The sequence below is a fragment of the Stegostoma tigrinum genome, chromosome 9 (genome assembly GCF_030684315.1).
Source record: "Stegostoma tigrinum isolate sSteTig4 chromosome 9, sSteTig4.hap1, whole genome shotgun sequence".
NCBI classification, from domain to species: domain Eukaryota; kingdom Metazoa; phylum Chordata; class Chondrichthyes; order Orectolobiformes; family Stegostomatidae; genus Stegostoma; species Stegostoma tigrinum.
This window is the reverse complement of record NC_081362.1, coordinates 62,300,715-62,318,288: the sequence shown is the minus strand read 5'-3', so window position 1 is coordinate 62,318,288 and position 17,574 is coordinate 62,300,715. Positions and strand designations below refer to the sequence as shown.

Sequence of the window (17,574 nt, the reverse complement as noted above, 5' to 3'; positions counted from 1 at the left end):
ATGTTTGAATCCCTCCAATCAGGTTTTCGTTCCTGCCATTATAGAAACATAGAAAATAGGTACGGGAGTGGGGACACCCAGCACTTTGAGCCTACACCACCATTCAATATGATCATAGCTGACCATGCAACTTCAGCATCACATTCCCGCTTTCTCTCCATATCCATTGATCCCTTTAGCTACAAAGGCCATGTCAAGCTCCCTCTTAAATATATCGAACAAACAGGCCCCAACAGCTTCCTGTGGGAGGGAATTCAAAGGTTCACAACTCACTCAGTGAAGAAGTTCTTCCTCATCTCAGTCCTGCATGGTTTACCCCTTACTCTTAGATGCTGTTCCCTAGTTTACATAGGTTACATGATATCAATGTTACAAATGGCTTCTCGTGTTACTGTGACAAATCCTTTTTCATTTGCCTTTGTATGCAGTCTTTGATGAGGGTGACCGCACCATCCTCCTTTGAAACTTCCCTCTGTTGTCCTGTGCCCGGGACTACTCCCCGTCCACCTCCACCTCCATAACATTCCCTGACATTTGTCTCAGATCATCTGTTGCTGAAACCCTCATTGAGCCTTTTTAAAAAACTCTCTAGTGTGGATTATTCCAACACATTCCTGTTGGTCAGCCAAATTTCACCTTCCATAAACTCAAGATCATCCAAACCTCTAGTGCTTGTGTCTTAACTCAATAGAGCTCCATTCTCCTATCACCAAGAGGCTTACATTGACTCCTGGTAAAGCAGAATTTTAAAATTCTCTTGGAGATAGTGGGAACTGCAGATGCTGGAGAATCCAACATAATAAAATGTGAGGCTGGATGAACACAGCAGGCCAAGCAGCATCTCAGGAGCACAAAAGCTGACGTTTCGGGCCTAGACCCTTCATCAGAGAGGGGGATGGGGTGAGGGTTCTGGAATAAATAGGGAGAGAGGGGAGGCGGACCGAAGATGGAGAGAAAAGAAGATAGGTGGAGAGAGTATAGGTGGGGAGGTAGGGAGGGGATAGGTCAGTCCTGCAGCCTAATGGTATCAATGTGGACTTCACCAGTTTCAAAATCATCCCTTCCCCCACCGCATCCCTAAGCCAGCCCAGCTTGTCCCCTCCACCCACTGCATCCCAAAACCAGTCCAACCTGTCTCTGCCTCCCCAACCTGTTCTTCCTCTCACCCATCCCTTCCTCCCACCCCAAGCCGCACCCCCATCTACGTACTAACCTCATCCCACCTCCTTGACCTGTCCGTCTTCCCTGGACTGACCTATCCCCTCCCTACCTCCCCACCTATCTTCTTTTCTCTCCATCTTCGGTCCGCCTCCCCCTCTCTCCCTATTTGTTCCAGAACCCTCACCCCATCCCCCTCTCTGATGAAGAGTCTAGGCCCGAAACGTCAGCTTTTGTGCTCCTGAGATGCTGTTTGGCCTGCTGTGTTCATCCAGCCTCACATTTTATTATTTAAAATTCTCTTGCTCATTTTTAAATCTTGCTCTGATTTTTCACCTCCATAACACCAATATCTCCATCATCCCCACAGCCCTCTAAAGGGTATAGAGTCATAGAGACATACAGCATAGAAACAGACCCTTCGGTCCAACCAGTCCATGCTGACCATAATCCCAAACTAAGCTAGTCCCACTTGCCTGCACTTGGCTTATATCCCTCCAAACATTTCTTATTTGTGTACTTACCTAAATGTCTTTTAAACATTGTAACTCTACCTGCATCCACAACTTCCTCAAGAAGTTCATTTCACACACGAACCACTGTCTGTGTAAAAGAAAAATTGCCCCTCATGTCTTTTTTAAATCTTTCTCCTCTCACCTTAAAAATATACTCTCTAGTTTTGAAATCCCCCACCTTAGGGGAAAGGCACCTGCCATTCACCTTATCTATACATCTCACAATTTTATAAACCTCTATAAGGTCACCCCTCAACCTCCTATGCTCAGTGAAAGAAGTCCCAGCTATCCAGCCTCTTCTTATAACTCAAACTCTCCATTCCCAGCAACATCTTGGTAAATCTCTTTTGAACCCTCTCCAGCTTAATAATATCCTTCCTATAATAGGGCTGATATCTCCACTGACATCTTCAGTATCAGAGTTTAAACATTCCACCATGAGTGACTCTGTCCTGGGCTCTGGAATTCCCTCTGTAAACCTCTGATCTCTACTCACTTTCCTTGTCCTTTGATCACCCGAATGCATATTTCCTCATGTCATGTCCAGTTTTATTTCTTGAAGTTCCTATGGTGTGTTGTATAAATGCCATAAATCACAGTGTATAGGGTGACCCCATTTACCTGGCTCACAAAAGTTTTTTTGCAAAATTTGACATTAATGTCAAACCACTTTTTCAGCCATGACATTACTCACGTTAGCAGTCAGCCTCAATTTTCCTCCCAGCAGAGATATGTTTTATTTACTGATATCTTATGACTGGCTAAAAGGGATCAAGCAAGTAATATGCGCTCTTCGTGCATGGAAGTTGAAAACACATTGACTTTTTGCATTGGATGCCATGCAAATTTCAAAATAGCAACCAGTCACTCTCACTTACTCATTCAGTGCATAAGTCAACCACAGTTTTTAGAGGGAATTTTCAATGGATCAAATGTTGACTCAGGCACCAACATCTACAGTATAACAAAGTGTGAAGCTGGATGAACACAGCAGGCCAAGCAGCAGCATAGGAGCACAAAAGCTGACGTTTCGGGCTTAGACCATTCATCAGAGAGAGCTGATGAAACGTCAGCTTTTGTGCTCCTAAGATGCTGCTTGGCATGCTGTGTTCATCCAGCTTCACACTTTGTTATCTCAGATTCTCCAGCATCTGCAGTTCCCATTAACTGTGATCACAATTTTAACATCTACTGTATAATCTGTTGTTGTTCCTCTCCTTCATTAGCATTTTCTAAATCATTGGGTGAATTGAATGTTACCACCATCTAGTGGTATCTATTGATAAAACACTACAGCCGTTTTAAATGTCATCAAACAGTACATGCAGCTTTTGATGATCCATCAACAGTAGCATCTGAAAATAACTAACAGCTTTATGCTATTTTTATCAGTTTCCCATTCAAAGAATATTTAAGATGCTGATGAAGCATTCACTCCCACTTCTTCATCCATTTGTCTGTCTATGATCTCAAGTAACCATGCAAGCTTAAAACTAACAGACTACCGTACACAGAATTCGATAATTGCTCATTTAAAGTGAAAATTGCCAGCATTTTTACATTGCAATAAAGGGCTACTTCTGAAAATAGAACAAAATGATCTTCAGATAAAACCTCTTGTCTTACATTTACACCCTCTCTAAACTCATCAGCTGTTGTTTTATAGAAAATCTGTAAGTGGGCTAGCATTGTGTTGTGTTGGAATATTCATTGTTTATAAATTACTACCTACCCCACCATTGAACCTAACTCAGATCCCCACAATTTGTCAGCTTCATCTGACATGACATGATTTAGCTAGTCAGTATTTTTTATTGAATTTGGAGTGAGTAAAATTCACTTAAATGCAAATACTTTGTTAGAATTCATGTGATATAAGATTAATTTGAGATGATTCATTGCAATCCCATTCTTGTCTTGTATGCATCTACATCTTTACAAGCTCTATTAAATACGAATGAAGATCCTATTCATAACATTTAGCTATCGTGTTAACTTTCTCATTTGTTACAAAGATTCCTATGGCCAAATAACGTCAGTCCAATTGGAGGTAAAACATTCTATGATTCAATTTAATACAAAAAGAAGAAAATTCTCTCTTTATCCCATACAATGTTCTTCCTCCACCAATGTGGAAACCTATGTGGAAACTTCTTGCAGGCAGTTTGATTACCAAGTTGTGTATATATCAACTGTGACCATAGACCAACTGATTGGCTCATGGTGATATAAGGTGTTTTATATTCATCAGTTTATTCTTTTTTTCTTAGTTCACCTCTGCTTATCCACTTAAGAGGAAGAAATAAGTCATGGTCTTAAGATTGCTTGCCCAATAGTTTTAATTTTTAGCTTTCTTTCTATTCTGCTTTCTCCCCATTGCTCACACTGACTGCCCATCCAATCAGACTCCATTTCCTGATACCATTCAAGGAGCTGTACATATTGTTTTGAACTGAAGGTCACATCCGAAGCCATACCTTTCTGTTCCAATAATTGACCTCCCCCTATGATTACTTGTCTCCAACGCTCACTTGTAACCAGGTAGTGGATGCTTCAATGTTTTGTGATTAATGTGGTTTCAATCAGTCCTCGGAAAATGTCTCCAGAAACTGAGTTTTAATCAACAACCTTACATCCTAAATCAGAGAAGGATTCAACCTAATTGGCCATGCTCCTTTCTCTTTAATTGATTTCAGGCCTTCCCCTCCTTACCTTCTGCCCATAAGCAGAATCAATATACTTGTTGAAATTACAATATAGAATCAGTCCATTTGCCTGACCCGACTAGACTGGTGTTCATTCTTTTTCAAAGCAGTCATCTCAATCCCATATTGTCCACTTCGTCTGCATATTCACTTATCATTCTTTTCTTCAATCTAGCAGATTTGTAAATGATTACTGCTTCAGTCAGTAATTCCAACTTCCACAGCCTCATAAGCTTTTGTGTGAAAATACATTTCCTTGCTTTGTCCTATATCACTCACATTTAAATATATATCTTTATTCTTCTCCATTATAAACCCTACAATTAATTTAAACTGTACTCGTAACTTTAAATACCTATTTTGCCCTGTTCTCAAAATAATATTGCCAATTTTGAAAGTCTTCCTAGCAACATTTTGACTACTCTGTGCTGCACCATCTCTATTATCCCAATATGCTTCCTATAAAAAATAACCCAAAATGGGATACTCTACTGTACCTGTGGTCTTACCAATGTTTTATGCAGATTCACCACTATGCCCTCAAATATGCCACTCTAAACAATGTTTCTAAAAAGATAAATTTGTTACTTTCTGTTCCTACCTCACTCCATTACAAACTCACATCACATATGCTTTCTGCTCAAACTGTCCAAAATATCTATCTGAACAGCCCATCTTTTATGACAGAATGCCAAAGCAGACCAAATAGATCAATATAAAACAGTAGATAGTAATGGATGGATGCCTGTATGAGAGAACTGAGCATATGGCAATTTCCATTGAAGAATATGACAATTGTTCAAGTGCATCAATAAACTTGCTATCTTTTATTCCTAATTGTGAAATGGATGTCTACTATTATTCGCCATCAATTATCTCAACAGCTGCTGTAAATCAACTGTTATTGTCTGCTGTGATATTTTACAGTGCAGCCTTCCTTAATGTCATAACTTCTGATTTTAGTCAAGAGATTGGCACCACTGACAAATAACTAAGGTGCTGTAAGTTAAGGATTTCTTATTTTAGCAGATTTCTTCGCCAAAATACTAATTACTAAATGCTATTTAAAATTGCATCTTTTATTATTCTTTTCCTGTTTTCATATTTACTTTTAACATCTGACAAAAAAATTGTCATAACTGAATAGCATTCATTTCCACGTCATTGCTGATATTTTTGACCATTTCTTCTCGTCTCTTTGTGATTTTCCTAAGGAGACCTCTAAAAATGAGTTTAAGAAAGGAACAACCTGGAAACTGGCCAGTTTCCCTGTGGTGCATAGAGCATACACTGAATAGCAGTATCAAGCATTCCTATAACAAAGACTGATATTTGCTATAGCTGCTAAGTTAACATCAGCAGAGCATGGACTGCATGCTTTAGAGCTATAATGGACTCTTTGATTTTTCAACGGCTAGGCAGTTGGTTTACACCTTTTGGTGTGTGATTGAGGAGAATGAACTATGGAGAATTTTGTATTATATTGCTGAGATGAATATACAAGGGTATCCTAAATTATGCTAACATATTTAATCAACGTGTGAATATCTTATAGCTATGGAATATGATAATTTCCCTAAAAGTGATTAGACATTTTCAATTGCACCGATTGTAAAGTTTAAAAGAAAATTAAAGAAAGATTCACATTTATATCGTGTCTTTCACAAGTATGGGCCAAATGAGGGCAGGTAGTACTAGTTTAGTTTGGAAACATGGTCAGTGTGAACTAGTTGAACTGAAAGGCCTGTTTTGATGCACTATGACTGTATAAATGTGTTATGACCAATAAAGTGCTTTTGGAGTGTAGTGTTGTAATGTTAGAACTACAAAAACTATTTGCGCACAGCACACTCCCACAAACAGCAATGTAATAATGAACAGATAATCTGTTTTCCTGTAACACTGAGGGATAAATATCGGCCAGAATAGGAGAAGTGCCCACTTGAGAGTATAAACAGGGCCTGTTTACAATCTCATCTGAAAGGTAGCATTTCCACATGCACAATACTCCATCAGTACTGCACCTAGTGGTAACCTTAACTTTTGTGCCAGAATGCAAGTAATTAAGACCTCTTTTTTGAAAATGATTTTATGAAGCAAAAGGCTCATCAAATCATGAGCTGTTGTTCCAATATGATCTATGCAAGAATTAACTATGTGTTTTCATTTACTTTCTCCTAACAAAAACTATAAACTACAGCCCTCAATGCATTAGATGGTGAATTTAAGGGAACATATCAGTCGCTGAAGAACTTAAGTGAGGAAGAACATCAGAGACTGTCTGCTGCTGGAATCCTTTCTGAGAACCTTATTTCTCCATTAATGCTTTCATCTGGTATGGCTAGAGATTGGCCAGATTCACGGGGAGTCTGGTAAGCTTTTCCCTTTAATATAAAATGTTTATCAAAGGCAATGGAACTGCATATTGCAACCATGAATGATGAATCCCGGACTTGGCTTTTCCATATTATTGACATTGTAATCTTGATTGTTTTGAGGCACTGGAATCATATGCCAATTACAAGTAGACTTACGTCACCTTGTTTCTCCTACTGCAAATGTGAAGTAGCATCAAGAGAGGGGTGAGCATTTGTGAGCAAAATAGTTGTTTACAAAATACTTGTCATCTGGAAAGAAGTGTATAGCAAGAGGAAAGAAAGGAATCAGTAGAGATCTGGCCTAAGATTTGTTTCATCCAGTCATTCAGGTGATATTGGAGAAACTGTGAGAAGTTTGTTTGGCTATCACCTTGGCCATAGGAGGAGAGAATAATAAACTTATGTTTATTTAGAAAAATGAAATAAGACATTTTGTACAGATTGGATTGTCCTGAAAAAGTGCATAAATTTGTGTGCTTTTGTAAAACTGTTAAATCTTCAACATAATTTGATTATTTTTGTTTATCTACTTGATTTTCAAAATTCAACATTATTGCTTTATGCTACTTAACAAAATATACGGAAACTTCTATGACTTTACCAAAACTGAGTTCTGTCAAAACAATAATTGTATATTAAATGAAAACAAAATGTTTAAAATACTCAGTTAGGTAGTCAAGTGTAGAGAAAGAGCTAATGGACAGAATTTAATGACCACATCTGGTATGGATGTTGGGAAATGGCTGGAAAACTGGTTGAACCCCACTGTGGCCAGTCTAAATCTGGCACATAACTGCTCACTGTTGGGATTCCTGGTTTTGTGGCAGAAATTCCACCATTTTGCAGACTTCCTGCTGCTGTGTTGAGAACTGCTGGCTGATTAAGGCACTGCAGCAGTACTGCAGTGCGACCTACATCAGAGATTGATGATGGAGCCCAAGTAAAAAAGAGAGAAGCAGGTCTATTAGGGCCTGAAGGGGATATTGAATTTCAAAGAAACTTGGCATCAAAAACATAATTGTAAATTTACTTTCCACAGGCACAATGATATGAAGAATTTTATTGTCTGGGTCAATAAAGAGGACCATCTTCGCATTACTTCCATTCAGGATGGTGGAAATGTGAAACAAGTCTTTACACGTTATTGTTTGGGTCTTAAAAAGGTGTGCAGTTGCTTTCATTTTCTCATTACATTCATTTTCATAAAAGACCAAATGAATGTAAAATAATCACGAGATACTGCAGATGCTGGAAAACTGAAATAAAATTGAATGTGCATAATTTGTCAACATTAGGATACAAGAAATTTCCTATGATGTTTCCAATTTCATCTTTTCCATCTGGCAGAAAGCCTGCAATGTCATATGTTTACTCTCTGGAATGGTTAGGCAAATTATGTCAGTGTGGTCTTCTTCAGTTTCCAAGAATTGGCTAGATACTTACTGGATCAAGCTTCAGTATTCTCCATGTGGATTGGTGTATGTGATATGAAAAAAAGTTAAAATTGAAATAAAATTCAGAACGCAAATGAGGGGAGATACAAAGCTACATTGCTTTATTCCCTTCCTTTTGATTGTGCACATGTAGCACATTATTTGGTATTTCCTAGTAGAACACAAGGGAGACTCTTTGCCAGGCTGTAGTTTCTATTATGTAGCAGCTATGTGAGAGATGTTGGTAGAATCTGGGAAGCCAGTCTCATCAGCAAGGAGGGATTAGTGGTAAAAGATTAGAAGACATACCCTCAAAAAATGACACGAGAGTGCCTGCATTTGTGATGATGTACAGCCTGATTGCCATTACTCAGCTGGATTTAAGCATTAGTCTAGTATTTGAAGAGAAGACTCTCTAGAGAGACCTGTCAAAGTGTGGAGCTGGAGGAACACAACAGACCAGGCAGTATCAAGAAGAACAGGAAAGCTGATGTTTTGAGTTGGGAAGGGTCCCAGCCTGAAACATCAGCTTTCCTGTTCCTGATGCTGCCTGGCCTGCTGTGTTCCTCCAGCTCTGACTTCAGCATCTGCAGTTCTTCGTATCCTAGAGAGAGCTGTGTTTTTTTTTGTTGATGACTAACATTGAACCATACATCTTTGGAAAATGGAGAACTAACTCTAGTTCTTGATTTAGCTTGAAGAAATATACCACCGGAAAAAACACCCTTTCATCTGGAAGGATAATTTAGGATATGTGTCAACCTGTCCTTCAGATCTTGGCACTGGTATGTGTGCAAGTGTCCATATTAGACTGAAATACATCAGTAAACATCAGAAGTTCGACGAGATCTTGCAGAGACTACGTTTAGAAAAGAAGCTTACTGGTATTGTATTACAACAAAACACTTCAATACAATATCCCTAATGTAAATAATCAACGGAGTTCAAAAAGTGTGCAATACCAAAGTCTGAATAAATTGACAATAAACAAACACATAATAGCTAACACTTCTGCACCTCGTGACAAGTTCATGCTATATCATCATAACACACTAATTTCTGACTTTATTTTGTTTCAAGAAAATGCATTTCCTGAAAGTTATACATTTCTAAGGCTGATGTCTTGTTTGTGTACCATTTTTGCTTGCTCAACATACCTATTTGCATATTGGGCTTATCTGTGCACATATACAAAGCTGGGATACATATGTTTTATTCTCCAAGCAAATTGTTTCTTTTTATTTCTCCAGTATAACAATTTTACCCATCTTATAACTTGACTGGAATACTTTTATCTTTTAGAACCAACTGTTGAGAAACAGTTACGTCTATGTGATTAAGTCTTGTGACCTCTATTGTTGTATTTCAATACCTATCAGCATTCTTTCCTTGCAAAAGCATTAACAAGCCCCTCAAAGTCACAAAGAACAACCAGGAAGTATATTTCCTATACACCTCTGGTAAAATTCTCATGCTTATGTTTAAATGATTTCATGGCCAATTTCTATCTTTGTAATTTCTAATTCCAGAAACTTCATTTTGTTTCAACTTTGGCATCTTAAGACACCCCAACTGCCTTTACCTCACCTTTAGTCCTTCTATCTTATCCTAAGTTCTGAAACGTGTTCGCTAAGCTGCCCTCGAACTTTAAACGTGACCACTCTTTAGTCAAGCTTTTAGTCATCCATCATAGTAGTTTTCCCTTAATTTATTTAAAAAAAAATCTGTATTTCATTATAGTTGCACTTCCTCAGACTATGTAAGACAGTGTCAGTAGTTTCCGGCTAGCCCTCAGTCCACTCTGCTAATATTCACCTCATCTTCAGATATCTACGTCCTCCAATATTCACTGGAAAGCCAGTCCTACTGTTGGCCATTCCAACTGGGATATTAAACTATTAAAATTGCTTTCTAGACTGTGACCCCAAATGTTATTGCTCTGCTCCACTCCCACGAGACAGAATGTTTTAAATTCTCCCACTCTCTTTCCATCCACATGACCACTTTTGAATTCTGTTCTTACACTTCAGGATCAAGCAACAACTCTAAATGCTTTTGTGCTGCTCCTCAGCAAATCTTTTAGCTCTAAACCAGGGCACCAACTATGAACAACACAATATTTTTGAAGTGCTGAAATAAATTACAATAAATATTCCAGAAATAGTATACTATAGGAAAGAATTTGAGCTTATTTGGATTTAGCAAGTTTATGTTTTGTTCCATAACAGTGCATTTTTAGGTCTACTAAATTCTTAGAAATTAACTCCAGAAGTCCCTGTACTGAAAAAAGAAGTGCTTGACCAAATCTTCTAATAGTCCATTGTCTTACAGCAAAAACTGATTAGATGATAAATGGGGCCGTTACTTGCTGCAGTAGAACAACACGTTTGATCACAGTGATGTGAAAGGCTACACGTTGCTGGAAGTGCTGGTCAATAATTGCACTGAGGGAAAGCTAGGCTCCTGAGACCAAGCAAAAAGAGCAAGCAAACTAATCAAATTGAAGAATTGTGAAATGAACACAATGAGGACTGCAAAGGAAGTTTAAATTAGAATGGACAAACACAATGCTGAATCAGTACAGAAACAGCACATGGAAAAGGGAGGATGAAAGTACACAATGGCAAAGTAAAAAAAACTTAAATCCCCAACAACTAAAACCTGAATGAATAAAACACTGTACTTGTCATTGTTATTATGCCAGTGTCAGAGGTTGATTAGGAGTAATTAACAATAAGTACTCTTAAAAATGTAAGATACAGTCAAGATTTTCAGAGACAAGTAGTTTGTATCTACTGCTTAAGTAAACCAACTTAATATATTTCAGTTTTGAGATACTGATATGCCATTTTCATTAAATTAATTGTGCATTTTGGAGGGGAACTTCTCACTTTTGCATTTAAATGTACATCTGCTTCTCGCTTGAAGTTGCTGTTAAACTCAGCATAAATTGAGTTCTATTAGCCTCATTGTTATCTTAACAGCAAATTAAGTTCCAACATTTCTAATTATGACATCAATATTTATAGAATTAATTTCAACTTGCTGTTCACTCTATAGACTCTATTACAATCATTGAAATTGTAGCTGTATTTACTAATTGCTCCTGTGTCACTGTGTACTGTAGGTGCTGCGGATGCTTCTGCTGGAACTGAAGTTTGGGACATTTCCAATGCTGACAGAATTGGTTTCTCAGAAGTAGAATTGGTGCAATTGCTAGTCGATGGAATTAAACTGCTGATCCACATGGATAAATATATAGAACAAGGAAGTCCTATTGAAGATCTCTTTCCCACTCAGAAGCAGATGGATATACATGAATAATTATTTACAACATATATAACAAATATTAATCTACCTGGCATGGAAATTAATACTTCACTCAAAGGAAGGGTTCCCACAAAAACTTAAGAGCACGCCCTAAAATATGTGTGACCCAAAGAAACAAGATTGAAAATAACCAGATGATGCAAAAAAAACTTCTGAAATAAAATTTTAATTTACAAATGATAACTGTTACACATTATTTGTAAATTTTTTAAGATTTCAGTACTTTTGAATGTAATTTTCTATACTATGATCAACATCCAGTAATAGGAATAGTGAATTGTACACCTGATGCAGATCACAGTGAGCCAGAGAATAAACTGATGCATATTGATAAAATTAAGCTTTGGGAACACTGAGGTGATCTCCATAAAATTAATACTTGCTTTTCAGAATGACTTTTGAAAGAAACATCATCATTGTAAAGGCACAATTCCACGGATCCTGACCGCCCTTAAGAACCTTGGCATTATTCATTTGTGCCTTGACAATTAAATCCAGCAAACTGTTCTCTGCTGAACGCTGACACCTGCAACAGAGGTTGCTGTATAATCATCAAAAGCAGAAACTCCTACCAGTGTTCTATATAGCAGACACATGGAAGACATTTGTTGTACTCCGAGTACAGCTTGGACTAAGCATATCTTAGCACAGACTGCAGATTCAAACCACGATACTCTTCATTTGTATCAGTTTGATGAGCTGCAAGTGGGAATTTAATATAAAAAAGTCTATTGCATTCTTGGGTAGATTGAGGAACAGGAAGAAGATCTTCAAATCTCCCTGTTCTTCATATAACAAGTCTTAAGGAATAAATGCCAACAAGATCTGTACTTGAAATGCAGGTCAAAAGCTGAACTCCTGCCATTTCCAGGAAATGAGTGTAAGCATGAAAGTATGAATGAAGAAAATAGAAGTGGCACTTTTAGAATTAATCTCATTCTTTAATAAAAGTTTTCTGGCCTACTGAAATAGGGTGGTCATGAATAGATGTATAAGGTCCAGAAGGGACAGTGGAAATAGTGGAAATCTTTACATCAATTATCAAGTCATAAAATTACCCAACTGCTCTGAATACAACAGGCAATTTCCAAAATTAAATAATTAGACATAACACACAACTTTATTGCTAGTTGAGTTCACAATAATTACCAGGAGGCACTTTTAAAATCCCATCAGTGGATTTGGTAACATAATTAAAAAAGATACCTCTGCCAAATTTTTCACATGCCCCACTTTTTGGTTACATTCAAGTGATTTAAATGTTCTTCAATATATTTGGATTCAGGGAAGTTTGCAGATTTGGCATTCTTGAAAGCCTCCCAACGTTCAGCTCTGCGTTGTGCTGCATGACCCCTTTCCTGCTCTACAGTCATCCAGGGGCGGCTCAGCCAGTACTCTGTCTCCCTTTCGATTTCCAGCCTTTTAATTACATTACGCTTCATTTGCCAGGTAATTTGTCTAGGGCGTCTGTATTTTCCTATCCACTGTTTGCCTGGAATTCCTTTCCGAAGCAGAAATGCCGTAAGAAACATTCTGCCACAGTTTTACCTTGAAATAAATAGCAACCATCAAAACTGGAACATAACTTGTAGTAAAACATTTAAAATTAAACTGATTCTTGCACACAAGGGGAGTTTAAAAATTATTGAAAAAAGACTGGAACATGACAGTATTGAGGTTTAGCAGTGAACCTGTCAAAAACACAGTCAACTTGTCTAATATGAACAGCTGGAAAAAAAAACCTGAACATAAGCAAACTGTCACAAGGAAAGATCAATCTTGCTATCAAATTGTGCCTTTCCCATTTCCAGGACCTCAAAAAGTATTTTGCAACTCAATTAATTCCTTTTGGTAGCAAGGTTATAACACATGTAACCTTCTCCTGGCAGGGAGAACTATTCATTTGAATAAAAATTGGCTCCAAGATAGGAAACAGAGGGTAGTGGTGGAGGGTTGCTTTTCAGACTGGAGGTCTGTGACCGATGGTGTGCCACAAGGATCAGTGGTGGGCCCCACTGCTTTTTGCCATTTATATTAATGACTTAGATGTGAATATATAGGAGGTATGGTTACTGAACTTGCAGGTGACACCAAAATTAGTGGCACAGTGGATAGCGAGGAAGGTTATCTTAGAGTACAATGGGACCTTGATCAGATGAGCAAATGGGCCAAGGAATAGCAAATAGAGTTTAATTCAGATAAATGAGGTGCTGTATTTTGGTAGGGAAGTTCAGGGCAGGACTTAAACATTGATGATAAGGTCCTGGGGAGTGTTGCCAAACTAAGTGACCTTAGAATGCAGGTTCAGCGTTCATTAGAGTTGCAGGTAGACACGATAGTAAAGAAGGCATTTGGTGTGCTTGCCTTTATTGGTTAGTGCATTGAGTATAGGAGTTGGGAGGTCATGTTGTGGCTGTACCGGACATTGGTTAGCCCACTATTGGAATACTGCATTCAATTTTCGTCTCCCTGCTATAGGAAAAATGTTGTTAAACTTGAAAGGGTTCAGAAAAGATTTACAAGGATGTTGCCAAGGTTGCAAGGTTGGAGCTATAGGGAGAGGCTGAATTGGCTGGGTCTATTTTTCATGCAGTGTCAGAGGCTGAAGGGTAACCTTATCCAAGTTTATAAAATCATGAAGGGCATGGATAGGGTGAATAGCCAAGGGCAGGGGAGTCCAAAACTAGAAGACATAGGTTAAAGGTGAAAGGGAAAAGATTTAAAAAGGCACCTAGGTGGCAAATTTTTCATGCAGAGTGATGCATGTAAGGAATGAACTGCCAGAGGTGGTGGTGGAGGCTGGTAAAATTACAACATTTAAAAGGCATCTGGATGAATATATGAATAGGATGGGTTTAAAGGGGGGGCCAAACGCTGGCAAATGGGATTAGGTTAATTTAGAACATCTAGTCGGCATGGATAAGTTGGATCGAAGGTTGTTTCCATGCCATGCAACTTTGGTTGTAAAGTGAAAACTAATATTCATGCCACATGAGCGTCAGGCAATGACCATCTTCAATAAAGGATAATCCAACCACTGCTCCTTGATATTCAATGGCATTATGTTGAATCCCACAGTATCAACACTCTGGTAGGTTACCATTGATCATATACTAAAATACTGCGGCTTTAAGAGCAGTTCAGTAGTCGGTAATTCTGAGACAGTTGACTCAGCTCTTGATTCTGCAAAGTCTTCCATCTACAAGGCACCAATCAGGGGTGGGATGGAACGCTCATCACTTACCTGGATGAGTGCAGATTCTGCAGCCTACAAGAAACTTAGCACCATTCAGGCCACAGCACCCTATCTAACACCTTCAACATGAATTCCCTCCGCCTTTAATGCAATGGCAGTTACCTGAACCACCCACAAATTGTACTGTAACACTTCACCCAGTGTCTTGACGCAACACCTTCCAACATGATCTCCACCATATGGAAGGCCCAAGGCAGCAAATACATGAGAACACCGTCACTTACAAGGTCACCTTCAAGCTCCAAACTCTTAATTTGGAACTGTATCACTTTCACTAGGTCAAAATGCTAGAACTCCCTTCACTGTAAGCATAATATACTCTAAGGAATCCGGTGGCTCATGAAGGCAGCTCACCACCACCTTCTTTAGGCAATTATGCCAATAAATGCTACCATAGCCAGTGATGCCCACATCTTGTGACTGAATTCACAGTAGTAGGCAAATCGGACAGTCAATTTCTATCACACAAACAGCAACAAAATTAAATGGTAACCAGATTATCTGCTTTTGAAAATATGAGGGAAGTAAGAAATGCTACACTGATACTGGAAAAACACTGCTTTTGTTGGGATCTTTTACATACACTCATTTTTTTTACCAACAAGGCAACCTTGGTCTCTCTGCCCATTCTTTTAATAGAAAGCGTATGCTTGAATGTATAGTTGCCATCCTAGTGATTAAATTGGTCGTATTTCATATTTGTGTTGACTCGTGAGTAATGGGGCTTTATTTCCAGGACACATCCCATCGGAAGAGTGACAATTTATTAGTGATTACCATGTACATTATGACATTCAGCCTTGCAAAGAACTTGAGTCCTGTGTGCACGATTTGCACTGACTCCACCCTCACATTAAGCCTTTTCATTTCAAGCTTGATCTTTTCTAGGGTTATCTTGTTTAGAATGCAAGATGATAAGGGAAGATTTGATTGAGAAACAATTTTCTGAAATGCTTAGATGAAGGAGAGAAGAATCTAATTCCATTAGAGAAGTAAATTACTTGGAGAAAAATCAAAATTAAGAAATTGGCAGAAAGGTGAAAGAGAAGCAAAACTGCCCACTGCATTTAAATTACTTGAACATGCAGTTGATGCTCCATAGTCTACAGGTCTATAGACCAAGAGCTAGATACCTGGACTTGGCTGTTTACTCTTGATTGAGACATTACAAGATTAGCTGAACGGCCTCCCTCTGTGCATTATATTTTCAGTTTCCAGATCTCTTAATTAAATATTTGAGTAAAGGTTCCATTGCTTTTCCTATCTTCAGCATTAGACTGACCTTTGGCTTCTCACACTTGCTCCAAGTGTATTTAAAAATATAAAAATTTGAGCTGGCTCCAATCCTCCGGCAATAATCCCTTTTCTAATGAAGACATTGTAGAAAGAAGTGCCTTTTCCTTATTTTGTATTCTATGATGAGATTTTTAATCCAAGTTTGATTAGTTTATCACCTTTCTCTCTCTCTCTCTTCCCATTTAAATATTATTATCATTTCTCTAATTCATCCACTCCATTAGTCTCATTCGTCAAACAAGAGAGGAAAAGTTTGTAATGCAATGTTTGTACCATTTCAAATTATATTTTACACAGCTGTTTTGGCTTTCTCAATTTTCTCATTATTGATGTGCCTGCGGAATATTTTGTACATCACTTTCTGGAACTGCTGGCCAATCCAATTGGTCAGAAGCTCAAGTAGCACCAAGAATGCTGCCAGAATAAGCCCTAGGATAAAGGACCCAATGGATTCTGGACCCAGGTGAGTCAGGAGCATTAGGCCACCAATCTGGAACACCATGTGGATGGGGAATTTAAAGCGCAGGAAGGGAAGAAGGTCTTTCAGGAGTGTTTCCCATGCACAACAGGCACCTACTCCACCAAGAATAGAATCTAATTTCTTTCCCACTCTTACAGTATATTAAATACAGGTTGCCCAAACTAACTGCTCACAAAGTTCAACTGATTCAATTATTCAGTGCCTGTCAACACACCATCTCCCCCTTCCAAATTATGGGGGAGAGCCATGAGTTGGGTAGCAACATGGAGAGCTGGAAACCAATCCAAAGTAACGTGCATTCAACAAAACACAGCAAATATATGAAACATCAATTCAGCCCTACATCTGTCCTGTTACTTATCCCCAAAACACCCTTACTGGAAATTTAGTTCTGTTCTTCGATCCCCAGTTTATTCCTGCCACCCATTCCCTTAAAAATGTCCAGTGAAAGCAGAGGGGGAAGACATACAAGAGAAACATAGAAACAGCAGGCCATTCATCCCCTCAACCATTTAAGGCAATCATGGATGATTTGAGGGCTTAATTTCATATTCCTGCCCTTTGACCCATTTCCTTTAATACCTTTACTTAACAAAATTTATCTTAGTTTTAAGAATAACAATTGATCCTGCATCCACTGCTGTTTCTTAAGTTCAAAACCTCCAACACCCATTGTGTGTAGAGATATTTCTTAACATCTCTCCTGTACGATCTGGCCCTAATTCTCAGATTATGTCCCTTCGCTCTAAAATGCCCAACCAGCGAAAACAATTTATCTTTATCTACCTTGTCTTGAAAACTTCAATCAGATCGCCCAAAAACCTTCTAAATTCCACGCAAACGGGCCTAATTTTTATAACTTCCCCCATAACAACCCCTGATAATTTACAACTGCTTCTGTAAAAGGAGTCACCTTTCACTCACCAGGCTCCCGCTCCAGCCGTTACTCTCTGCCACACCGAAAGCACCTCGGAACAACCCATCATCCTATTGGACCACGCCGCCAGAAGGGGACACACACC

At 38.5% G+C, this 17,574-nt stretch overlaps 2 protein-coding genes across 7 annotated transcripts in view; one reads left to right on the top strand and one right to left on the bottom strand.

Annotated features, from left to right (window-relative positions):
* The window catches only part of LOC125454866 (creatine kinase M-type-like), a 28,991-nt gene extending 17,136 nt beyond the window's left edge, over positions 1-11,855 (top strand). For 2 of the 4 annotated variants that reach the window (XM_059648582.1, XM_059648581.1), the window contains 4 exons: positions 6,579-6,750; positions 7,796-7,919; positions 8,884-9,073; positions 11,317-11,855. In XM_059648582.1, coding sequence (XP_059504565.1) covers positions 6,579-6,750; positions 7,796-7,919; positions 8,884-9,073; positions 11,317-11,513 — 683 coding nt within the window. In that variant the 3' untranslated portion in view covers positions 11,514-11,855. The remainder of the gene's footprint in view (positions 1-6,578; positions 6,751-7,795; positions 7,920-8,883; positions 9,074-11,316) is intronic. The other 2 variants (XM_059648583.1, XM_059648584.1) reach the window with 2 other exon arrangements.
* mrpl57 (mitochondrial ribosomal protein L57) lies at positions 11,669-17,574 on the bottom strand. Of its 3 annotated transcripts, none has more exons than XM_048536394.1 (2): positions 17,477-17,574; positions 11,669-13,067 (listed from the first exon to the last, which is right to left on the bottom strand). In XM_048536394.1, the coding sequence occupies exon 2, from the start codon at positions 13,049-13,051 to the stop codon at positions 12,740-12,742; it is 312 nt and encodes a 103-aa protein (XP_048392351.1). In that variant the 5' UTR covers positions 13,052-13,067; positions 17,477-17,574; the 3' UTR covers positions 11,669-12,739. The 3 variants fall into 3 exon arrangements, with proteins under 3 accessions (XP_048392351.1, XP_048392352.1, XP_048392353.1); XM_048536395.1 differs by having other exon boundaries at positions 17,466-17,555; XM_048536396.1 differs by lacking the exon at positions 17,477-17,574 and adding an exon at positions 17,339-17,459.